The sequence below is a fragment of the Amphibalanus amphitrite genome, unplaced genomic scaffold (assembly GCF_019059575.1).
Source record: "Amphibalanus amphitrite isolate SeventyFive unplaced genomic scaffold, NRLGWU_Aamphi_draft 000014F_arrow, whole genome shotgun sequence".
Lineage (NCBI taxonomy): Eukaryota > Metazoa > Arthropoda > Thecostraca > Balanomorpha > Balanidae > Amphibalanus > Amphibalanus amphitrite.
Genome location: NW_024881510.1, coordinates 1,553,048 through 1,579,564, shown reverse-complemented (window position 1 = coordinate 1,579,564; position 26,517 = coordinate 1,553,048). Strand labels below are relative to the sequence as shown.

The 26,517-nt window shown below is 47.2% G+C and overlaps 1 protein-coding gene across 1 annotated transcript; it reads right to left on the bottom strand.

The window, feature by feature from the left end:
- Positions 1–1,655: 1,655 nt before the first annotated feature.
- Positions 1,656–26,102, bottom strand: LOC122384737 (tonsoku-like protein). The gene is made up of 12 exons (XM_043372443.1): positions 25,946–26,102; positions 22,458–22,504; positions 17,339–17,506; positions 15,560–15,726; positions 10,712–10,803; positions 9,242–9,362; positions 8,208–8,396; positions 6,953–7,067; positions 5,703–5,854; positions 5,263–5,409; positions 2,484–5,047; positions 1,656–2,092 (listed from the first exon to the last, which is right to left on the bottom strand). Exons 2-12 carry the CDS (start codon positions 22,483–22,485, stop codon positions 1,966–1,968), a joined length of 3,870 nt encoding a protein of 1,289 aa, XP_043228378.1. The 5' UTR covers positions 22,486–22,504; positions 25,946–26,102; the 3' UTR covers positions 1,656–1,965.
- Between the last annotated feature and the right edge of the window lie 415 nt (positions 26,103–26,517).

The window sequence follows — 26,517 nt, the reverse complement described above, 5'->3', positions numbered from 1 at the left end:
TGTCATACCGATTCTTGCCGTCCTGTCAAACGTGAATACTTGTGTCGATAAATAGAAAGAAAGCTGGCAGATAACTCCTGGTTGACGCACAAAAAGCACAAAAGACTTGTGAAAGACTGCATCCAGCCACATTCAGGCTAGAAATCTAACCTGTCTCCAGTCCAAATAACCGTTTGGCGCAACTCGCATGAACCACGGCTATTGACGACTAAAGGCTCATCATATTTATAGACTGCGAGCGCGGAGCCTTGATCTTGTCGAGGTTTTTCGTGATAACGTCATGAAGGATGGCGTAGTGATTTCGAAGCTCGGTTAGAACACGGCGCAGGTAATGGTATTCATTTTCGTCCAGCTGCCGTACTAGCTTGTGATTATCTTCAATTTGAGGGTATTTCAGCGTTTTTGACAAAGCTTTGGCCCTACTCCTGAAGTACTCTGGCGTATGCTCGAGAAATTCGGCAGCTTGTGCTTCCACAACTTTTATTTCCAATAAGGACTCCTCTTGAATGGAAACACCAAAATTATTTCCATCTTCAATCTTAGGTATCAGCAAAGTGATCCAAACGCGAACCTGGCTTGTTTCTAAAAGCAGACGAGACACCATAGGTTTAAGGGTGTCCACCATTTCAATAATATGCTTATTTGAGGGTATTTGCCCGTCTGCCGCTGATTCAGTGGTCGATTCCAGGTCTTGCGAGAAACTCTGAAGTGAAAATGAGGACTGGAGAACCTCATCAAATGTGACCACTCGTTGTGGAAATACTTCAAGCACTAACTTTTCAGCATCTTCGCGCATCCGGTTTTTGAAATCCTCGTGAAGTTCTGCCGGTGCCGGAGCCATCGCTCTCCGCAATTAGAACCGGCGGAGGTAAACGACTAACTAGTAACTAATTGATTGAACAGATTATCTTGAAGGGACTTTGACATAAAGCTTCATATCAAACGACATCAAATTGAATCAGCCATTGGATTTTAATCAATATTTAAGCGTAAACGTATGCTAGTAACCATCCGCTTGCAGCATAAGGATGTGAGTAAAAACAAATGCAATGTTTTACTGTCAACCTTTCAATGCAAAGGCTAAGAGAAAGGTGGCAGTTAAATTCCCATTAAACTGCCCCTTTAATTTATCGCTCCCTTTTTGTATAAACCCTAAATAAAATGCAAAAATGGCCGTGAAATTGCGTGAAATGTCCTTGAAAAGATGTAAGACAAAACCAGGCGGAGCACGTGCATATTTCACCACCATCGCCTATGAAAAATCCTTTCCCCGACAAGTGAGCCAAATTTGTTTCAGATACGTTGTGCTTGTGCACTTATACGTCAGCGCCGTATGTCAAAACAGCACGGTAGTCGACGTCCTAAAACAAGTTCTGCCGAAACTGCACGGTGTCGAAACGCGAAAAAGAGCAAAAGTGAATATGGGCATTTCTATTAATTATATCAGAATATTAGCAGAGCGAACAACTTATTAGACCCAACGAACCTCGTTTGACAGTCGCTTTAGTTTATAGGATTTTTTTTTCGCATCCTTTTAACGGATCGCACCTACGCGGTAGGTACATTTTCGCTGCCTCTGGTTTTCCTTCTCAGTGTGTTTAGTAATCTACGCACAGCACTAAAGGGGACCTCAGTTTTACTGGCTTACAAAGGCAATGTTACAATTCAACCTTGTATTTTGTCATGATACCCATGTGCAATTATCTCTCACTAGCATAGTTGTGAATGAATGCCTTTATTCCCTCGTTATCACATATTTGTTTTTAAAAAATGCAACAGACTGGCTCTTTGCCTACGAACGTCCATCAGAGCTGTGAATACTAACTGTCATTTACGCGTCCAGAGCGCCTTGCTTCACTGTCGCTGAGGGTCCGTCCGGCCAGGCAGCGTCTCGGTGCAGCGCGGCCGACACGAAGAGGTCGGGGCAGTGGCGGCGGGTGAGGCCCAGCTCTGGCCGTCAGGCGGTCAGCCGGCCCGGCCCGGCTCCACCAGCGGACAGCCGGCCGCCTCCAGCGCCGACCGGCCGCGCCGGCCCAGCGCTCCGTTGTGAGATAGGTCCAGACGGACCAGGTGCCGGCAGCCCGACAGCGCGCTGAAACACATCGCAACCGTCACCGGAGGAATAACGATGGCTTCTTCTGACATACACCGCACTGATGTATGTGATACAATATACACAGTAAGTAGTAAGTACCAAGTGCAATGCGAATGTAGATGACCATACATACACGGTGAAAGTTGTCAATGAATGCAAAACTTTGAACATTTAGTCCGTAATATGCTGATGGTATGCCAATTCAGTACGTTTTTTCATGATTACGCATTCAAAAATTGCCAACAAACAAAACCACCTAGCGGTTTGGAAGCTCAACTACACGTCAGCTGTTACGGGCCGCTTGTTATAAGGGGTTTGGGAGGGGGGGGGGGCGTGCACAGTTAGGGGCTGACCAGCAACTCAGACTGCTGCTCGTCAGGACACTCACCTGGCCAGCTGCTCGGCCTCCTGGTCTGTCAGTCGGCAGTGGCGCAGGTCCAGCTCCTGCAGACAACAGTCGCCGTCCCGGAGCGTGTAGCCCTGCAGGGTGGCAGCCACCCCGCGCCAGCCGGCCAGCGCCAGGCTGAGCAGCCACTGCGGCCGCAGCGCGCGCAGTAGCAGCTCGGTGCCCTCTGGCGACACGCTGTTGTGAGAGAGCCGCAGGTGGGTCAGGTGGCTGCCGGACAGCGCGTCACAGAGCGCGCGGCCGGCGGCGCTCAGGTGTCGCTCCGTCAGCTGACACGAGGTCAGGTCCAGGCTGGCCAGCCGCGGCAGGGTGGACACCAGCGCGGCGAGGTGGCTCGCGGACGATACGTCCGAGAACAGGTTATAGGCGAGCTGCAGCGTGGTGCACTGCTCCAGCGCCCGCTGCTCGCTGGCGGCGGTCGCCAGGTACGACAGGCCGCCGGCGCCGATCTGCACGCCGCTCAGGTCGAGCGTGTGCAGCGCGGAGAGGTGCGGCAGCGCCGCGGCCAGCTCGCGCGCGCCGGCGTCCCGCAGCGGGTTACCGGCCAGCAGGAGGTGTGTGATGCAGCCGTAGCGCTGTATGGCGCGGAGGACGGGCTGCAGACGGGCCGTGTTGAGCCGCAGCTCAGCCAGATTGAGTCGGCCGCTGGTCTGTCCCACTGCCAGCCGCGCCGAGACAGTGGCCAGTGGCGGCTGGCCCAGCTGGGCGCAGACTGAGCTGTAGCGCTCGGTCAGCGGCGGCCGCTCCCAGTCCAGCACCCGGCTGCCGAGTGTCTCCTCCTGCCGGCCGACCACATCCTGCACGGGGTCCTCGGGGGCGAGCAGGGCGCCGTCCTTCAGCAGCTCCAGCCGGGGCCGCAGCAGGAACTGTTTGTAGTAGCGGTCGGAGGCCTGCTCTGCCAGCCACTGGACCGTGTGCGGTCGGCCGGCCGCCGCCGCCGGTACCTGCACCATCAGCCTGTCCTGCTCCACCTGCACACACACACGCAGCGCGCCCGACGACCAAACGGCGCCCTCAGAAGCCACGCGCTGCTGCTTGGCCGGCGGCGCTGGAGACGGAGACACAGCGGGACTTGGCGCTCTGTCCGCACGGCCGCCCGGAGTTAATGTAAATGTGAGCTGCGACTGACGACGCTTCATAGGACGGCGTTCGGCTGAGAATCCGTCCCTGACAGCTGCATCCGGCTCCGGTGGCGGCGGCTGGCTCTCTCCGGCGGCTGTGCCGACTGGCGAACCAAGCTGATCCGGCTGCAGGGGTTCGTCATAGTCGTCTATGGTTTGGAGAGGCGATATGGGACGGACGCCCTCGTCCGGCGGTGGTGAGATGCGCCGCACACTCTGAGTTCCGGCCGACGCCAGGGTCCCTGAGAGGCGACGCCGCGGCCGGCGGCGGCCCGTCGCCACGTCCTCCTCCAGCCACTGGTACTGGTCCTCGGAGACCAGGCCGGGCTTGGGGCCGGCAGGGGACGGACGCTGCCGCCGCCGGACGGTGCCCGTGGCTGGCGCCGTCACCGCCGACCGTCCCACGCCGCGGATCGCCCGCCGGTATACGTCCGCCGCCGGCTGATCGTCCTCGTCAGACACAGCCGGCGACGGCGTCACTTCCGAGCTGTCCTCCACCACAGTCGGTGACTCCGTCGACTGAGACGAGCCCGACTGTGACACACGTAAGCTAGGAGAGTCCGGAATAGGTTTCCCTTTCGAACTCAGGATCTCCTTCATCTCATGTTCCAGCACTCTGAGATCATTCAGTTGCTCGGCGTCCAGCTCGGCCAGGTTCTGAGCGCGGTAGTTCATCAGGTACTCGAGCGGCGTGGTCCCGTCCTCAGTGACGGCTCCCGGGTCGGCGCCGGCGGCCAGCAGCTGCCGGGCCACTGCCAGGTGCCCGTTCCCGGCGGCGTCGTGCAGCGGGGTCACGCCGCCGCAGTGCTGGCCGCCCGGGTCGTTAACGTGGGCGCCGTGCTCCAGCAGGAGGGCCACTATGGCCGTGTGACCAAAGTTGGCCGCCTCGTGCAGCGGCAGCCAGCCGGAGAAGTCGCGTACGTTCACCGGGTGCCCGGAGCGCAGCAGACGCTCCACCTCACGACTCTTGCCCTGGATGCAGGCCAGGTGCAGGTGCGTCTCGCCCTTGTTGTTGCGCCAGAGCGAGCCGCCGCGCCGCTGCCGCTGCCGCTGCCGTTGCCGCTGCAGTGGCTCCGGTTGATCGGTCTCAGAGACGAGCAGGTCCAGCATGTCCTGGTCGAGCGACTCGGCGCCGCTGCTCTCCGCCTCGCTGCCGGGCTCCTCGTCTCGCTCGCTCTCCTCGGAGCTGTGCAGGTTGTCGGCCCGCAGCGCCAGCGCCAGGTCTCGCCGGGCGCGCTCTTCGTCCTCGGTGAGACCGTGGTCGCGGCACGTGTCGGCCAGGTCGCGCAGCGCAGAGGCGCGCAGTCGCGTCAGGCCGGCTACAGCCGCCTCTGAGGCCGCCCGCCGGTACCAGTCGCAGATGGAGCCGACAGAGCCGCCCATCTCCTCCTCGAGACTCGCCAGGTTCATCAGAGTCTTGCATATCTGCCCGAAAGAATTGATGAATTAATGTCAGGCATTACCCATGTCCTAGAACCGACCATTGGAGTATATTAAGGCAAACAAGCCACGGTAACCTAACCATTGCGTAAGCTCACTTCCTCTTCAACACATACTCTTCAATGAACTTTGGGACAACACTCAAGAGCACCACACTGTGCAATTTGCAAATAGTATCACAGCACGCACTATCAACTCACCTCAGTGGCGTTCCCTGTCCGCGACTCCAGCTCCTTCTCATACCAGCGTTTCGCCTGGTCGTACTGGTGAAGGTCCTTGTGAGTCTGGGCTAGCGAGGCATATATTGCAGCCTTGGCAGACTCAGGACTGTTGAGTTTTTCGGCGTACTGAAAGAAGACAGTATTTCGTGCAAGTCGCAGAGTTTTTCGCAAGCATGTGTTTATGCTAAAATTGTGCGGGTAAAATGACATCACTGCCCGGCCATAACAGATAAGTTCGTTCATTTATGCCTAAAGCAAACCATATAAAGTCACAATAAACGGCAGCGGATCAAATAACTCACTGAGGAACAGTTAGCGGCAACTTTACCCGAAATGTCCCCATTGCCGAAGAAGGGCAATACCTATTCTATTGTAACAGTGACTTGTCGACTAGGAATACTGACCGGTACTTGCCTTACCTCCAACTGAGCCTCATAGTGGCGCAGCGCCGGACTGAACGCCTTCAGTTGGCAGAAGCTGTCGGCCATGTGTTCGTGCAGGTCACGGCGAGCCTGGTAGTCGTCCTCCGAGAGGGCATCCAGCTCGCCCTCCGCCCGGCAGAGCCGCAGCGCTGTCGGTGTTCCGGTCAATAAAGGTAACGAAAATATCTCGCAATGATTGTCAATGATTTTCACATAAATCAATCGATGCATGGCACTACCATAAGCCTACGAAAATGAGTTTGCGTATGACACGTTTAGCAGGGCTGGGCGCGTTCCTCGATTTTCGGTAGTGCGTTAGCGTTCCTGCGTTCCTCCGGCCGCGGTTAGTGCGTTCCTGGAATAGCGTTCCTCAATTTTTTTTTCGCTCGGTGCGTTAGCGTTCCTGCGTTCCTGCGTCCCAAACTATTAATCCGAAATTGACCGGGGTCCAGAGCCAAACAATACTGACCGGGGGAGGGGGGGGGTCGCCCCCCCCCCCCGCCCCAGCTAACTCAGCTCCCGTTTGAGATACAGAAAAATAAAGTACCATTGGATAGCCCGCGACAACAATTGGGGAGCACAACAACCGTTTTTTTTTTTTGCTAGCGCAAAAACTGCTTGGGTGGGGAGTTAACCCCCCCCCCCCCCCAGTCAATAGCGGGTTAAAGCGGACCGCAAAATAGTAGTGCGTCCCTCGATAACTTGACACAAAAAAAACACTGCGTTTCTCAAAAAACGACTGCGCGCATCAAAAGAACTATTCCGCAATTCAAAAAAGGTACTGTATTGTATTTGGCAAGTAGTGCTCAGCTCCCGCTGAGCTAAACAGCCTCTCCACAGCAGCTAAGCTGGAGAAGAGGTCGTGGCTGAGGGGGACGTTCACCATCGCCCTCTTCCACTGGTCCATGAGGGTCTTGGTGACTTGGTGATCAGGGTATTACTCCATCCCTCCATGAGGAACGCTTCAAAATTTCGGGTGGTGCGTTCCTCTTACTTGCGTTCCTTTGAAAAACTGTGCGTTCCTGCGTTCTTGCGTTCCTAAAAAGGCGGTGCGTACGTACGCAAGAACGCAGGAACGCACTAAAGGAACGCACTTGCCCAGCTCTGACGTTTAGTGACGGCTGCCAGTTCATGGCAACCAAACATCATCCACAGCCAAATAACCACATCCGTCGGTGGGACGGGGCCCTGAGGATGACAAAGAGGACAGCGCTGTGGCCGGTCGACACCCCGGTGGACAGTCCTACCGTAGCGCAGGGAGCGGGTGTGCTGTTTGTGGTCGGCGTCTCGAGGTGATCTCTGCCGGTAGGCCTTGTACCACGTTCGGCAGGCTTCATCCAGTTCTTCCAAAGACAGGTGCACCTGTAAAGAGAGAGAGAGAGAGAGAGAGAGAGAGAGAGAGAGAGAGGGAGAGAGAGAGAGAGAGAGAGAGAGAGAGAGAGAGAGAGAGAGAGAGAGAGAGAGAGAGAGACAGACAGACAGACAGACAGACAGACAGACAGACAGAGAGACAGACAGACAGACAGACAGACAGAGAGACAGAGAGACAGAGAGACAGAGAGACAGAGACAGGGAGAGAGAGAGAGAGAGAGAGAGAGAGAGAGAGAGAGAGAGAGAGAGAGAGAGAGAGAGAGAGACAGACAGACAGAGAGAGACAGAGAGAGAGACAGAGAGAGAGACAGAGAGAGAGAGAGAGAGAGAGAGAGAGAGAGAGAGAGAGAGAGAGAGAGAGAGAGAGAGAGAGACAGAGAGAGACAGAGACAGAGAGAGACAGAGACAGACAGAGACAGAGACAGACAGAGTCACCTGTCCGTGCTTCTATCCTCAGGATACTGAAATCCTTCTCCTCCACGCCACAACCCCCTTCCGGGCTGGGCAGGCAACTTCATCTCATGCGGGCTGCTCCCTTGGCGCGGCACCGCTGCTCCCGAGGGAGCGCACCCCGCAGCCGGGTGCAGTGAGTGCCTTGGGGCTGGGTGGCCTGTCCTCTGGACGGGCTCAGCCCCGGCGACTCACTAGGGTGCCTGCCCAGACCAATGTCTCCCCCTAATTCCTATCATCCTTCCGGCTCTGCAATGGTCTTGTCAGACCGAAAGGGCCTAACCCAACAAAACAAACAACAACAAACAACAGACAGAGACAGAGACAGACAGAGACAGAGACAGAGACAGAGAGATCATTGTATCAACAGACTCGAAGTCCAATAACATGGTTGGCTCGTACAAGAGCAAGGATCACACGTCACTGAGATGACAGCTGACGGTCCCACATCCTTTTGTAGGGGGAATATGCATACAAATCACTACCGACAATTTGAGCAATAATTCTTTACTTTCGTAAAGAACCTCAGGTATACGCTAAAGCGCACACAACTCCTTCAGGAGCCGCCAATGGGAATGTTCAATAAATTTAATTTGACAACGAAAAGCAAATCACGTCGAACGGGTTACACGTACCATTATCATACGCGTATGCAAGAAAAATGCGAGACAGGGTGCATACCTGGGCCAGGCTGTGCAGGGCGTCCGCCACGGTCGCTCTGTCCTGCAACTTTTCGGCGAGTCGCACCGCCATGCGCAGGTGGCCCAGCGCAGTGCGGACGTCGCCGGCGTTCTGGTAACTCTGGGCCAGGTTTACGTGGATGCGCCGGCCTGTATCGTGCAGGCCGTGCCTCTCAGTAAGCGCCAACGCCTGTCACACACGACAAATGTAATGATACGCGTAGCCTAATTCGGGTAGCCATGCCCGGTACCCCGCGGGTTAGCGGGAATGTAGCAGAGCACAGACGTGCGCTGAGTAATAAACAGAAAATGATTTGCCTTACGTGACAACCGCGAAGGATGATACATTAAAAAATAGGAATACCTACATACGCGCTATGCCACTTTCGTTACGGAGCGAGCGAAGCGAGCGTAGTCTTTCGTAGATTAACGGAAATTTCTGAGTATGAGCGGCCGGTCGAGGCTTGTATCCTGTATCTAAGCAACCACTTGACCGATTTACATGCAGTAATTTTTGTAGGGTAGCTTCATTACTTCTACCATGTATTGGACTATTCCCGATGCATGTGGGTGTTACACGTGGCACTTACAAAACGAGGTGTCAAGTTTTGTAACAATTGCAACATTTCGGTAACTACTGGGCCGATTTAGCTGGAAGTTGGCATGTAGGTAGGAACCCACTAGGCAAAGCATATCCATGTGCCACAGCTGGGGTGCTGCTGCACGTGCACACGTGCAGGAGTCGATTCCAGATCTCGAGAACGGCTGAACCGATTGCACTGAAATTTGGCACATCGCTAGGAACCGGTTAGTAGGGTGAACCGTGCAGTGCACAAGCTGATTGAAGGTATCCCCTCGCAATTTCGCACGTGCAAGGCCCGTAAAGTAATCTTGGGTCCACCCTCTCGCTCGCTCCGTTCAGACCGTTGGTCGCCCCAAAAGGCGTTTTACTGGTTTTACATCATATGATAAGCGGGGTAAATAGGCAGTTATACCACTGCCCATTCATGATTGACAACCACCCTTTCGTCCTACCTTGCTAAAGGCGGCGCGGGCCTGGTCTGTGCGTCCGCCGGACTGAGCCCAGACTATGCCCATGTTCAAATGCAGTCTAGCCGTCATCTCCGCCCTTTCGTGCTCGGAGATTCCCGTAACGCTGCCCATGAATGCGCACGTATCAGTCATACGGCCTAAAATCGCTTATTGCAGGTTTATTGTCCAGATGACGGCTTACTTACGTCTTGTACTAACGAATTAACTCACTGATCGAAAATATCGCAAATGTGACGAATCTTCAAATATTGAAGGACAAATGGATATTTAACATTTAAAGATACAGGACTCACATGAAAAGAAAAGAAACGAAAAATACCGCCACCGCAATGTAATAGGAATTCACCGCAATTCAAATATATTTCAAACAACCCGCACAAATCGGTGTTTTCTTAAAGGGACCCTCCCACCTTCAAAAAAGTTAATGAATTGGCATGAAAGTGATGTCGCTCGGTTCAGAAAGAGCGAAAACGAATATCTACCAAATTTCATCGAAAAACATTCACCGGTTTTCAAGATATTAGACTTTTACTTTTGTTTACTTTTTGGGTTCTCCGCTGTGCCTAGCGACTTTATTTGAAAATTGGGTTCTCCGCTGTGCCTAGCGACTTTATTTGAAAATGCGGCATTTGTTGCGCGCAAAGCAGCATATACCACCGCGTGCTACCAAACGTTTTAGTAAAAGATTTAAAAATCGTTAGATATCTGCGCTGACGTCACACATTCAGAGGGGTATTCCTATGCATTAGCCCCTCTGAATCGAAATGCTGCAATTTTGAAATTCAACATTTCCGATTTAAGGCATTTCTCGATGTTGTGAGTGCCGAAACCGGTAATTGTGAGCCAGGGACCCCACTTTGGCTATCTCAACTCAAATCTAATGTTAAGGTGGGAGGGTCCCTTTAAATGCCGAAAGCAGATTTTACATGACAAGACTATAGTTCGTTTTTCTTAAGTTTGCCCCTCACTGTAAACGTCTTTTTGAACACAGCACGAGAATTGCTAGCTGAATTACTGAGAAAACTGGTTGGCGCACATTGTATTGGAGATATGAAAAATACTTTCAAAATAAGTTTTGAACACCGACGATGTAACGTTAATGTTAAACGCCGTGCAATTTATTAATTAGTTCAGACATAATTCCTGAGAAGTTGTCTATCACTGTGGAGCTATAGGTATGGGTAAATACGAGCTATGAGTCTGTGAAATAGTAAACAAATTTGATAAAATTGATCGTCTGTGAAATCTGGTGAAATCAATGTGCGCCAACCAGTTTTCTCAGTAATTCAGCTAGCAATTCTCGTGCTGTGTTCAAAAAGACGTTTACAGTGAGGGGCAAACTTAAGAAAAACGAACTATAGATATACTGCTATAATATGCCAGTAATCAGTGATTGTTTACCGAAAATGGAAAGAGCGCACGAACGAGTGAAAGACGTTGATGGGATCTCACCTAGGCACAAGTTGAAGACTCCTTTCCAAAAACTTATTCGCGAGTTTGCGATACTCATTTTTGGACTCTTCGCCTGATGAAGTATTATCCGCCTGTTGAAAGAAAACCACGCATTCAGACAATCTTTCACCAGGGCCTAGGATGGCGATAAGAAGCTAAGCATCAATTATAAATCAAATGTAACTAATAACTGTACATAATATTACGTAGAAGAAATACTTCTAGGAGTAAAGACCTCTGCGCCCAAAGCAAACGTAGGCATTTATAAACCCGCGCGGGGCTGGGGGGGGGGGGGGTAAATTTTATCCCCCCCCCCCTGTTATCTCCCGAACTAATGGTCGGATTTGGAAAATTCAAACGCCAATCGAAAGATCTCAGCACGAACAACTAAAAACATGTACTTAATTTAAAGTTTGAGGTCAAGGTCAAGGTCAGGTCAAGCGTACAAATTGCAAGTTTCTACAGTATCGGCCTTGCACCGTAGTCGCCGAAGCATGGAGTCATGGACTGAGACTGATTGCCCAAAACGTGTTCTTAGGCTACCAAGACAATATTCGTTGCATACAATATCATTCAGAGGTCACGGTCAAGGTCAGGTCAGGTCACCAAAAACAAAGTATAGAAAAGGGCATGTGCGACACATGTTTTATGGGTCATTTTACTCATAGAATTCAATAGGCACACTCAATAAGTGATATGGACCACCTCTGGATGAATTTTAGGTCGAGGTCAGGTCAAGGTCAGGTCAAGTGAGGTCAAATTTTGAAGTTGGTTGTTAAGGCCTAAAAAGGTGTCTATCTGATGCAGTTTTTCACGGCGAGTCGAATGGTGCTATTTTTGTTTCCGTACGAGGTCTAGAACGTCCAAAAAAATCATTTTTTCAAAATTTTTGTGTGTCGTGACGTCAAAAATTTTGAATAACTCCCACATTTTTTAACCCATTCTTCTAAAAATTGGTATGTAGGTGCACATGGACCACTTGTCTGACATATATTCCGGTTTTTTCGATACACTCAAAATTTTGGATTTTATAATTTTTTCCCAAAAAAGTCAGTTTTTTTTTTAAATATGGGCCAAAATCCAAAATTTTCAAAAAAAAAACGAGATAGCCATTTGGTAGACAAAGTAGAATTACGTATAACCTTTTTTGTTACATCTTGATTCCTTTAACCCTCGCATGTGTGCGGCGTTTGCCAGCTTCTAATGTGTAGGGGGGGGGGGTCGGTTGGACCCCCCCCCTTGCCGTTTGGCCCCTGATCGAGCTAGAGCTTCGCGGAAAAAACGAGCGTGTTGCCCGTGACGAGAGGAAGCCGATGATACCCAATTTTAAGGTCCTAGGTCATTGGTTGACCTTCCAGGTCAGGTCAATGACCCGAAGTCGGGAAAATCGGGACCTATTAGAAAGTCGTAAAGTGTGGCTGCTAAGGGGTTTTTCGGGGTGCTGATCACGAATACCGTGTTAGTTTTGATCACAGATGATGTCTTTAAGCATTTAGACCAGGTCGGGTCAGGTCAGGTCAGGTCAACCGGTAGGGGTTGTGACGGGTATTCGTAGTACGTGTCCACCGCCTCTGACAGCTTCGTAACATGTTACGAAGGCACCAAAACTAGGGTAGTGTGGGGTAATTTGAACATATTTTTACGTCTTCTCCGTTGTACCAAATTCCAGCTCAACCCCGGATGAAGAAAAACTGCTTCAGTACAGTGTCACTTGCTTTCACCATGCAAGCCTCATTTTTAGACGAGCCGAGCATACCTTGAATAGCATAGCCTCACTTCTCCACCAAGTCACGGTGTGTTCAAATTGCCCCACCGTGAGGTAATTTGAACATACTGCCTTTGCCTACCATAAAAATGATAGTCTCGCCAGCACCGATGTTGTTTGACACATAAACAAATAGTCAGAACAATTCTAAACATACCTTCACTTGAAAAATCAACACAACAACTAAAATAACACTTGCAGAGTGTCAATATCTGCACGCTGCACACCGGTCAGTTGACAGAATTCGCCTCTCTTCAATTAACAGAACGTCTATCATTTTTGTTCGATAAAAACTCTCCCAACCTTACTGCATCTGTTATAGTGGTGCCAATCGAAACCTGGACATTTGGAGTTCTGATTTTGTACAATGTCCAATTCGGAATTGGTTGGACAAAGGTAGCAGACTGGACAACATCGGACGATGGCTTGCTACACTTCAGCGCTTTTTATAAAGCAATTTTGCATAGCATTGATTGGCGAATGGAAAGCTTGTTAAGCTCTCATTATAATGAACACTTTTCGGCTGGTAAAGTTACATTAAAAGCAATTTAAATGACAGTTTTGAGTGTTGATTAATGCGTAATTTTCGGACATATTTGGACAAATGGCTGACTTTAACATTTTTGAACGGAAATCAACGAAAATGCCGGACATTAGACGGATATTAGACGTAAATTTTATAGAACTGGCATCACTAATCTGTTACTGCTTTGGGTCCATAATATTGGCAAAAAAAAAACTGGGAGCGTTGTTTTTTTCGGAGCTATCCATGTCTTTATTGAAATTCTCACACTATGTTCAAATTACCCCACGCTAAAAGTTTTTTGCCATATTTAAAAACAGGTTTCAAAAGCCAATTTCTTGGATTGAAGGCACTGATTAAGTCATTGTACAACAAAAGCCGTTGCGTATTAGGCGCTAGCAATGCAACATTTTGCGCTGCAATGAAGTTGCAATGACGTGTTTTTAGGCGTTTTTACTTGCGAAATTGATTTTTTACAGTGTGCGTCAACACCTTCATTCCCTGAAACTTTAAACCCCGTTCATATGATAGCCCTTTTAGTTACGATAATTTCCCTCATTGGTCTTATTGTCATGCCACTTATGGATTTTCCGTAATTTTGTGTTTTTCACACTATGTTCAAATTGCCCCACATGTTCAAATTACCCCACCCTACCCTACTTCGTAAATGTTCAAATGGTTGCTAAATTCGAATTCAGCTCCAAAAACTAGCCTAGAAACATGTAAAACTCAAAAAAGTGAACCGAGGTCACCCGAGGTCACCAAAGGTCAATGACCTGACCTGACCTTCAGGTGACCTTGACACCCACCCTAATGCATGGGAGCAACAGCAAATCACATGTTTGAACGTTTGAAACCACGAAAAGCTTGCAAACGCGCGGCTAATGCGATCCGACATACGCGGAATCGCGATTCCGGCCAAACATGGTCTCGGAAAAGAGGTCACAGGTCAAAGGTCATTTGGGTCAGGGTCATGAAATTTTCAGAGTAGGTGTAAAATTGACCAATTCGAGGGTACTGAAAGTTTCGTCGCGATCGGCCGCATTTTACGCGAGTTATTCGCGAAAAACCATGGGGGGAGGTCCGTCCGACCCCCCCCCCCCCCCCTACACATGCGAGGGTTAAAAATGAAGATGTTATAGTTCGTTTTTCTTAAGTTCGACCCTCACTGTAAACATCTTTTTGGAAACAGCACGAGAATTGCTAGCTGAATTACTGAGAAAACTCGTTGGCGCACAATGATTTCGCATACGATCAATTGTATCAAAATTATTTCTACCTGGCTTCTTTTTCCCAGACTCGCAGCTCGGTATTTGCAGCCCCACAAGGATCGAGCAATTGTCAGAAAGTATAAGTAATTTAATTGATAAATCGCAACGGCGTTTAGCGTAACAGTATATCATTGGTGTTAGAAACTTATTTTGAAAATACTAATTCATATCTCCAGTATAAAGTGCGCTAACCAGTTTTCTCAGTAATTCAGCTAGCAATTCTCGTGCTGTTTCCAAAAAGATGTTTACAGTGAGGGTCGAACTTAAGAAAAACGAACTATAGCGACGTTTGAAATTTTGCCGTTTTTGAGGCGAAAATGGCGAACATGACGTCACTAAAACGTCAATGTCTCAAAAATTTTCCGACGGATTTCGCTCAAATTTTCAGGGAACGTGTCAAATTGATGTAAGAAAAGGTACTTAAAGTTTGCGCGCAGCGCCGCCGTTTCTGAGATATTGCAAAAATTCGCGAGGGTGGGTAAAATTTCCCCCCCCCCCCCCCCCCCAGCCCCGCGCGGGTTAAGTATGCAAGGCGCGTCCTGTATTGTTACGCACGATGTGTATGTTGTGTTACCTGCAGGAGGTAGGTGCGGCCACTCGCCGTGTTACAGGTAGTAGGTGCGGCAATGTGCATGTTGTGTTACCTGCAGGAGATATAGTTCGTTTTTTTTTTTTTTCAAAAGGACGCTGGCTCCAAGTATGGTTTTCGAACAAGCACCTGTTTTAGCGAGCAAAACGAGCAAAAACTGAACCTGAGAAAATCGAACGTCGACTAATTTCAACATGTGATTTCTTCCCGATAATTTCCATATGTGCGTTTTGGAACCAGATATGAGAATAGTGGTGACGTCATGCTGTCGAACATGTATTGCAATGTAACGTATAACTATCATGGACGGAACCGCTTACTCGATTATAAGCTCGGCAACAGTGAAAAACGAGGTTTCACCCAAATTCGTTGACACTTGTCCCATTGCACGGACATTTGGGTGCCTGCTGCCACTAGTGACGTCATCATAGTATGTTCATTTTTAAGAAACAATTTCCAGCTACTTACCGTGTACAATTTGAAATCGACTATTTTTCGGTAAAAAATTCTTGGCCAAACACTGAAGCTGCCAAAACTCACGTGAGAGCTTCGATATTGAACTTTGAGCCAGCATCCTTTTGAAAAAAAACGAACTATAGGTGCGACGACTCTGCCCTGGGTGCGACAATGCGTTACCTGCAGGAGGTAGGTAAGGCCCACTTACTGTGTGTTACAGGAGGTAGGTGCGGCAATGCGTTACCTGCATGAGGTAAGTGCGGCCCACGGTGGCCGTGGCTCGCTGAATCTCCACTAGGTCCCGCTGTCGCTCGGCCGCCTCCAGAAAGAGCAGATGGTGTCGCAGCGCCTCGTCCAGCTGGCCAAGTTCGCAGAACACATCACCCAGACCACGGTGAGCCACCCCCGCACCTGGACACAGACTCACGCGTGACAGTATCAAAATCAACCATAGACCATTGTATACCGAGGTCTATTCAGAGGCCCATGTATACAGAGGTATACTATGTGTGCGAGGTATACATATATGGTATACACTAGGGTTACCCGCGTGCTCCGCAACGCGAAGAAGGGTTATTTGTGACCCGTGGGTATTGGGTTGGTCTGTGTCGATTTGGTTGGTATCCATTTCGTTCGAATGCTTTTTGATGGCCAAAACAAAAAAGATACATCGCATCGAGGTGCCCCTGTCGTATTATCATGCGTTCTACTTAAGAATGATTCGAAAACTGGCGTGAAGTCTTTTGAGGGCCATCGATGAATTTCGCTGAAAATGACAATGTAATGGTTTGGAACATTTACATTTTTTAAGAATACTGTTGCTTATAATGTAAAAATGAAGATTGAGCCTTGGACAGAATTGAATGCTCTTTCCAACGGTACCATTTTCAACTGCCAAACGTATCAGGTTATACAGCAAAACCCGTGTGAATAATAAAGTGGCACATCATCGACACACACCATTTTCTCCCGTGATTTGTACCACCTTGGCGTCGATCAATTAGCTATTCACAATTTTCCCATGAGAGGCGGTACATTTCTCTTGCCCACAGGCGTTGTTTCAACTCGCTCTGTTTAACGGTCACCTAAAAATAAAATCAATTCCAAAATCCGTCAAAAACCGCATTTTTTCAACAAAAGTGCCCTAACGGGTGCACGTGGCACGTGCCTTCCTCTGCATCGTACACCATTCGACAGCCCGCTCAATTATCTACACGATGCTGTTTTCCCCGTGCCGATCGGGCCCAGGGTTACCGAGATATTGCACGGGGATCGGACCCATGTCGGGCAAATTCGGCCATTTTCGCCCGATTTTGCAAGGCGATTTATACATGTAAAGTCTATGACGCGAATTTGCACTTTTTGAGCACGCGCCACGCGCTCACTACCAATCCGATCGAGCTAAGACCCCTCAAAGGCACGTCGCGCATCCTTGATCTATAAGTTGTGCAAATTTCACCGGGCTAGATGCAACGGTCTGGCCTGTAGTCCACGCAAAGCACCACCAAGTCGGGACCTCGGTAACGGACAGACGCACCCTCCTCAAATAGTAATATAGATAGTCTAGGTCTATGAATCAATCAACGAGATAGCTAAATCGGATGGACACTTAGTCTGTTCGAATCTTGCAATAATCCGGTAGCGACGAGGGGCGTCTGGGCGAACAGACAGTGTTCCATGAGGCCCCTGAAGTGGCTGAGCCCTCGTCTCGGAAAAAAAATGGAAACACGGCTTGAGACAATGCAATCGCATGTGCAACACGACCCCAGTGGTACCTATTTTACAATGGTGACCTTGTGTGAACAGATATTTGTAGCCAAACTTTCAAGTACCTAGCGATACCACTAATCAGAAATCGACTCAAACAGCTCGTTCCAAAATGGGCTCCAGGCGTCAGCGGCGGCAATCGCCCGTCCCTCGACAAACAATCTACAGAAAAACACGCAGCGAGAACAGCAAGACTGTCCTGCGTACACTACCAAAGGCACTTGAAGGAGAGTTTAAAAGTTCCCCTCCAACTCACCGATACTGTCGCGCAGTGTTTGACACAGCGTCAGCTCCTCTTGGTGTTCCTCAAGAGCTTCGTCTAGCCGGCCAGCTTTAAAAAGCATTACTCCGATGTTGTTACAATAATCTGCTTGCTCTTTCAAGTTCCCCTTTGCTTGGGCTGCCTTCTTCTTACGCCGAAGCTCTGGTGACGAGGAAATAGTGAGTGTGATGGCTGACGTCACGGAGCCGGGCCGCTCAAACTAAGATATACCCTCAAACCACAAATATAGTCGCTCACTTCCTCGTTCGCAACTAAAACTATTATTGAAGCACAAATGCATGCAACACTATCAGGAATAGTCAAACAACGGCAAGGTTTCAGCTTGTACACAAAACGACATACGACATACTGTTCCCTGCTATGCCGACCATATTTATTTATTTATTTATTTATTGAACATATCAAACATGTCCTCTATAAAAGAGGCTATAACATGTTTTCGTCATACAAGTATAGAACACAGGAGACGACTAAATTGAAAATGCTGGCGCGGTTGTCATACACACTTCACACACACAAACACACACACACAACACCCATAGGTGCCAACACCCATAGCATGGTGCCCACAACACCCATAGGATGGTGCCCATAGATGGGCACCATCTCTAAAAATTGCAGCTTTTTTACTCGTTCCCCCGTTCCTTAAATTGAGACTTTCGTATCTGGTTCCTCTAACCATTTGTCTCTAAAATACGTAGCTGAAGAAGCCTAGTCCGTTATTACGTTACAACAGAAGAAATTAACACCAAAATCGTCAGTAGTTAATACACTTTTGAGACCGACAGACACTAGCTAAAAAAAAAAGACAGCGAGCCGGCAACCGAACCCATCGAGACAGCGAGCCGCCAACTAAACCAACGGAGACAGCCTGTTTGGTGGGTTTAGTTGGCCCATCGGCCATCACTGACCCATCAGTGGGCAGCTAAAGCCTGAAACAGACTCTTTCCGCAGTCAGGAAATCGCATGCAAGAGCCTATTCAAATACATGGAAGCACGCTCGCATCAATCGCACGCACCTCCCGCAAGCGATTGATGCGAGAAGAATTACAATGTATTTGAATAGGCTCTCGCATGCGATTTCCTGAACGCGGAAAGAGTCTGTTTCAGCCTTAAAAGCGCCCGTTGTAACAGCTAAACATGAAACATTAAAATGCAACATTGCAGCCGCGGACCCCCCCCCCCCCTTCTAACTCCGAAACTACTGGGCCGATCGTCAAAATTCAAACGGCGTCTGATAGCCCCGGAAAAACTGTCGAGCGTAGCCTAATTTCATTGACCTCGAGGTCACCGATGACGTCACAGGTCAGGTCAAAGTAAAAATTATTAGCATTTTGGCTTGTTCACATTTTGGGCTCTGGCTGCCGTCTTAAAAGTCAGATCAGGCTCATTTTTTGCTTACACACTCGTGAACAGATGCTTTAGATACCCTGATGGTACCAAACTTGTACTTCGATTTTCAGGTCAGGGTCAGGTCATCACAGGTCACGGAAATATTAGGTATATCATGCGTCGGTCACGTAACACATGTTTTATGGTTCATTTAGGCCACAGATTTCGGAATTTCATGTCCTTTGTGTCATTCGAGGTCATTTTGAGTTTGATTCAGCTTAGGTCAGGTCACTTTCAGGTCAAAAAAGGTTCTATTTACTATTTACAGTTTCATTTTAGTTTCTATTTACTATCAATGTCAATAATTTTCAACAAATATAATGTATTATAAAAGTAGTGTATCTCTCCTTTTTTGTGCATCATTTAAGAGCAAGAAACTTTGAATTGCTGCATTTTTCAAATTAAACAATTAAAGATGGTTGCCCTTCCCCATACAATGGAACAAAAATGCTTAAAAATTATTTGCAAGCGTTAAAAACCATTTTTTGACATAGTGGCAAAGTCACCCCTTTTTCAGTTTAACTTTGCCACGACTCATTTTCTTACAAAATTTATATTTTTAGGCAAGATATAAATACGATAATAGCAAAACCAAAAGAGCTAATCTTCATCCGTGTTTTGAACATAGAGTCATCCCAACAAGTTAAGAAGCGTAAAGAATACAAGCGTCTAAAGTTGAAAACATGGCAAAGTCACCCCCGTTTACGGTACCAATCGCTGCGACTTGTAACGGCACACACGCTCGTTTTTTTCCGCGAGGCTCTAGCTCTATTAGAAGCGAAACGGCGTGCTGGGGTCGTATCAACCCCTCCGAAACCCATTTTGTTTGCGGGAAAATGAGGAACTTAAAGAAAGAACACCTTTCTAATTTTTTGCATGTCGATTTGCAATGACATGAAGTTTAGTTTGGAAAAAAAATAAAAATGTGAAAAATTTTGGTCCCAAAAGTCATTAGAGCCAATGAAAAAGGATTAAGGTTTTGTTCAACATTGAAAATTTTTCTTTGGAATTTTTAAAAAGTAATATTAATTTTTGATTCATCGCAAGCTTAATGTTCTTTACCGTTTGTTGGTTGCTTAGCCCGCTCTTGAGTTATAGGTCATCAAACTCACTGTTACAAACCAAAGTTAAAAAAATGCAATGCAATATAACTCAAAAAGTTTTGATCTGAGAAGTCTGATATTTTGCCAGGCGTCTTTCGGGCCTATGATTACCCCTAGGACCGATTTTCATTAAAATCTGAGATATGAGGGTGACGGGCCTGGTACGATCTATCGTGGAATGCCCCAGCTGAACACATCCAATGAGTTGTTATCGCTTTAGCACGCCTCTATCAAAAGTTATTTTTGAAAACGTACTGGAGACCTTTCATGCCCGAGATGACCCCAGGCGCGTAAAGAGAGGCCAAGGGTTCAATTTTCCAATTCAATTCATCAGGCTTAGCTGTTATTCGATGTTGAGTGTATAGTATGACTTTCGTCTAAAAGAAACACAGTTCTTTTTTCTTCCTTTGACTTGCGTATAATGGAACAGTCGCAAAAATGACAGAACCATAGGTCAGCGATTTTAAAATTCCGAGGTGGGTATAGGTTTTCCGTTTTATACACATATTGTCGTGCCTTGTTAATTGCTTGAATTTCAAAGCGAATGCTCAGTCGATGTAGCTATGACCAACATCGTAACTTTTTCTGAAGTAAGGTAATTTGATGTAACCTGGCCTTCTAAAGAGCTGGGTCTAAAACTCTTACAGTATGGACAGAAAAGATGCATGGTAAGACGTACCAAAAACGGCGGCGGTACGCAGCACCGTCTTTGAGATAGCCGCGAAAAAAGAACGTTAACCCGCGCCCCACTGGGGTCTGCGTATAACGCGCCCTACTGGGGGGGGGGGGGGGGCTCTTCATAGCCCCCCCCCCCTTCTAACTCCGAAACTACTGGGCCGATCGTTAAAATTCAAACGGCGTCTGATAGCCCCGGAAAACTGTCGAGCGTAGCCTAATTTCATTGACCTCGACGTCACCGATGACGTCACAGGTCAGGTCAAAGTAAAAATTATTAGCATTTTGGCTTGTTCACATTTTGGGCTCTGGCTGCCGTCTTAAAAGTCAGATCAGGCTCATTTTTTGCTTACACACTCGTGAACAGATGCTTTAGATACCCTGAGGGTACCAAACTTGTACTTCGATTTTCAGGTCAGGGTCAGGTCATCACAGGTCACGGAAATATTAGGTACCTATACCATTTAGGCCACAGATTTCGGAATTTCATGTCCTTTGTGTCATTCGAGGTCATTTTGAGTTTGATTCAGCTTAGGTCAGGTCACTTTCAGGTCAAAAAAGGTCAAATTTTGAAGTCAATTTTTTCAACAAAAAAGGTGTCTATTGGATGCAGTTTTAGCTCAGGAACACGATGGTGCTATTTTTATTGGTGTACGATGTCAAATACGTACTGAAAAAAAAATTTATTTGAAAAATTTATATTTGTGATTTTTTTTTGCAATAATGCTTATAACTTGGCTATTTTTGAAGATATTTAGCTAAAACTTGCTAGAGTAAGTCATAAGCATGTGTTCTATCACATATATTCCGTTTTTTTCGAAAAGTCAAGAAGTTTTGGAAAAAAATATAAAAATATAAATTTTGAATTTTATTATATATAAATTATAATTTTCAAAACATTCAAAATTTTGAAAATCCGAGATAGCAGTTTGATAGCGCAGTCTATTCTGAGTCCTCTCATGCAAAGATATTGGATCTAGCATAAAAACTGAGGCTCTTGGGGATTGCCGTGGTTCAATGTTTTGCGTCGAAATCGGCCGAACATGACGTCACTCTGACGTCATTTCCGGCCGACCTATGGTAGCTACGAAGTACGAAGTTCATATTTTGCAGCCGAAGGTACTGAAAGTTTGGCGTCGATACGTCAAGCCGTTTGGAAGTTATTGCAGAAAAGCGGGAGGGGGCTATCACGAGCTCCAGAATCCCTTTACCGTGACGTCACCACGGCGGCAGAATCTCCCTTCACCCATAGACGTGCTGACGTGCATACAAATTTCATCATCTTTCGAGCGAGCTGGAGAAAAAAAACAAGGATTATGTGTCATCAAAAGTTGTACCAATATAACAATGAGTTCGCCTTATTACGAAAAATGGGGCTGAAACTGAAAAATAGTACTATATCAAGCCAAAATCAGCAATTCAAATGACCCCTTCATTTGAACGTGAAGGATTTCCTCTAATGACGTCACCACGGCGCCTTTATTTCCCTAGTGAACCAGCCTGAGTAGTAAAGGAACCTTGTCAATAGCTCCCCCCCCCCCCCAGTGGGGCGCGGGTTAAAGGTGGTGTTCAAACAACCCCACTCCCCCGCTCTCCTCAGCAGAGCGCCGGTAAAGTGCTGGGCTGATTCGCTCAGATAACCAAAAAGACTAACAAAAAGGAATAACGGACTAATTTATATCGGGGGATCGAATAACTAATTGACTAATGTATCGTTAGTTACTAGCTTCCTTGTGCTTTCTTAAATGTAACGAGTCTATTCCTGCATTCCTAATATTTGTAACTGCGTTCCAGAACGGGGGAACGTATCACCCCCGTCTACGACATTGATGCAGTGGGTTTCTGGAAGGGACAATGATCAGAGATTCTGTGATTCATCCGTTCATATTGCTATTTGTTTAAGCATGATTAACTAAACTTACTTGTTAACTCATCAGCTGCAAGAACCATGATTTCTGTGCTCAGGAATCTGAAAAAAGAAGACAAACATCTCATTTAGACCATTTAGTAGATCATCATTTAGATACATGATTTGCTCACCCATTACCTCAACCTTTATTCACAGACCACATAAAACATTTCAGGTAAAGTAAAGTTAAGACCAAACTCTTTTCAACATCGTGCATTAAAAAGTGCATTTATATTGCATGCCTCTGAGCTAAAATGTGGGATTGAGATTATGAGCAACACAGGCTTGCAAATCTTCAAGCAGAAAGGCTAATTCAGAAACTGACTGCAGATTATGCTTGAACCTACTCTAGTTCAATTACAACCAGGACAACCCGGAAAACTAAGCAAACCATTCAGAACAAATGAGCAAGATGTAAAACATATTCCTGGGTCTTACTCCCTTGACCTTTAGATATGTCCCTGCATGTCTGGCGCCTGGCCTACTCAATACCTTCCACAAGAAATAAACAGGTAACTGTGATGATCAAAAGGTCATTACCTACCCAAAATTCATTACATAAGTCAAGTGGAGGGTACATAACTGACATTCAGTTTTCAATATAGCTGTGTATTTACATGGAGAAAATACTGACCAACTATTAGGTAACCAAAGTTTAAGGAAATTTACCACTCTAAACCTGGGCTTCGAACTGGAATAGCAGTTTTGTAGCTTGAGCTGAGACTAGCACAGATCAGGAGCTATTACAGGCCAATGATCATCTTAGGAAGATATTCCATGCATCATTCTAAAAAGTAAAACATGCCTTGTGCAGGAATGTGGTGACTTGCAGAAGAATGCCAAGAATGCAGCCACCTGTTGCAGAGGCCAAACTCAGCCAACCAGCATGCAGCTGGAGTTGGTTATGAACTATGCAATATGATTGGCCAGCGTGCAATAAGCTTCAGTGACCATGGCAAACACTTTTTAGCCTCCACCAAAGATAGAATATAGCTCTTCCTAACTGAAAATATTTTTAAAATTTCCTTTGAATTATTCATTTTCTCTTATCATTTAAGGCATACAAAATCACAGAACTAAAAAAAAAAACTTATTTGATGAGCGTGGCATATTTCCTTTGCTAGGGGATAATATTTTTCACATCATCAAATACTTTTTCCAATGACTGGTTAAGTTTTCAGGTGAGAGTGACTACCGACCCGCTAAAAGATTGAGACCCAGCTGAAATATTTTTAAACACCTAAAGGCCTGGCTACACTATGCGTTTTCTGCGTGCGTTTTTGCAGGTTTGCGTGTTTTGCGTCATATCGTTCTAGGAAAAAAGTTATAAACAATATAATTTTTACTTTGGTTATATACAAAAGCTAATATAACTCTTATGTAACTAAAATTTAAGATGAAAAACATCACAAAAACGTAATATCGTTCTTTTTTCTAGAACGATATCACGCAAAACAAGCAAACACGCAAAAAACGCACGAAGAAAACGCATAGTGTAGCCAGGCCTTAAGGGTATTAGGTCAGAGTGGCGAACTGATTATGAGAAGCACACTATACGATGTATTTTGACCTCCTGATTTCATATCTGATAGTTATTCATTCTGGAATCAAGTATCAAAGCACCTATGAAATACTTAGTTACCGCAAACCGCCACCGCACTCCACACTAGCGCAATGTGCCGGGCGGCAATCAGTGTTGCCAGGTCGAGTGATGCCAATACCTCCAGAAAATGTTGTAAAAACCTCTAGAAACCTCTGTTCCATTGCCGCTGATTATAAAGTATATATACCTCCATACCTACCTTCGTATCACAAACCGTGGTGCCGTTTCAAAGCACGCTGCCATCCGCTGCTAGCGCGAGATGACATCATCAAGCCCATTGCTCCAACACTACGAAAGGGTCTGTTCCAGTCGCACTTCCTAACACCTCTAAACTCCTCCAAGATTGCTTCCCTCTTCCAGTGTCAGCTCTAGCCCCTACAAATCAAAGGAGCTGCTCCAACCTCCTCTATCTTGCCCTTGGAGGGGTTTAGATGTGTTAGGAAGTGCGACTGGAACAGACCCAAAGTGTGACGTCAGCGCGCTGGCAGCAGCTGGCAGCGGGCTTGGAAACACCCGGTTGTATCCCCAATCAAGATAATTCACTCATCCTTCGCATGCCTTCGCACTTGTCCACATAACTTGGTGGACTTGGTGCCCACCGTGGGCACCAGAGGGCTGTTCACGGGCCCTGTGTGCGGTCGGACCGCACACAGCCTCGAAGCTCCGCCCACTTCGTCCCTACGTCAGCCTTCCGTCACCGCACACAGCGATCGCTGTAGCCGGTCGGGACTGGCCACAGCGGACCGTCCACCGCACGCAGCCGTGACGTCAGAGCCGCCTACCCATCCCCTACCCCCACGCCTGCTGGACGCACCGCACACACCGCACGCAGCAGTGTGCGGTGCCCGTGAACACCCCTCAGGTTTACATAGCCTTGGTGCCCACGGTAGGTATATCGAGAACTTTTAGCTGCAGCCGGCGGCCAGATCGAGCCTCAATAGTGAACAAGCCAAAAGTAGGCTTATCGTTTCCATCAATCTGTAAAAAAGTGTGTTTAAGCATGCAATACTTAAAGATAATAACATGAAATTAAGTACCTAAATAGTTCTCAAGAGACCTTGATGCTAATTGTCTTTTCTCGAATTTTCAGATTACCTCTAGAAAACCCTCTAGAATCCGGCATTTTTCAAAAACCTCCAGGAGCCCCGAAACGCTCCCCTAAAACCTCTAGATCTGGAGGTTTACCTCTAGACCTGGCAACACTGGCGGCAATTACTTGCGCAAAGCTGGCCAAGGTCGAGTAAATCAAGGATGATATCTAACAGTTGCTATTCAACTATGAATAATGACGCCGTAATAGTTCTTGCGGCAAAGCAGCGCAGTGCCGAATACCCACGTTAGGGCCCTATATGTGTATCTTGAAGAAATTTCAAAAATCCCACCTGTCCCAAACCTAATCCCAAATATAATCCACCACGATAACACACCCAAAATCCACCTGCTCCTTGGGCTTTTTTTTAAAATCACTATTTCAGTGAGTGAGCAAAAATAGCTATGTGCGCCACAAATGTACAATTGAACTTTCCACACATCGGACGCCGGTGAAAACAGGGCGCCGGAGGGCATATTAGTCACGTGACATTTGGAAGTTCTCCCCCTTCATGGGCCTTCTACATGTAAAACATCACGTGTGAATTTCACGAACCTTGATTAAACCGCCCCAGGCGCCCTGTTTTCACCGTCGTCCCACATCGGACGCCGGTGAAAACAGGGCGCCGGAGGGCATATTAGTCACGTGACATTTGGAAGTTCTCCCCCTTCATGGGCCTTCTACATGTAAAACATCACGTGTGAATTTCACGAACCTTGATTAAACCGCCCCAGGCGCCCTGTTTTCACCGTCGTCCCACACATCGGTGGGCATACAAACCTCTGGAGTAAAAAAAAAAACGACTTACCTAGAATGTGTTGAAGATTCCTTGAGGTCCTGGGATCTATTTCTGCTCCATTTCAACTATAGGGACGTGACTTGAATAATGCGGAACGCGACCACAATATCCCTCCAATTCGTCAGAAAATACGAAAATGCCGCCCTTGATGCCGCCCGTCATAGATCGGGGTTACATGAGCACAGTAAATACGTATTTAGCCGCTAATTCGAATTAGGAACGCATTACCGACTCATGTAGCCACCTGCTAGTACGAATCGGCGATCCGATCCGCGGTTACATGAGCAAAGCAAATACGTATCACGATCGGATTCACCGCTAATGCGAATCAGGAGCGTACTACCGACTCATGTATCCACCTGCTAATACGAATCGGCGGTCCGAACAAAATCCGCTGAGAAACAGGCTTAGGAGCGAATAGGACCAAGATACGTATTACAGGAACTATTTCTTCCCAAAAAGAAACATTAAAATGCAAAATTATAGGTACATTTTTCATTTTCTTCTTTTGAAATAATTATTAAAAAATTATGTTGGTATTTTGTCAAGTTTTCAAAAATAAATATCGTGAAAACCAAAAA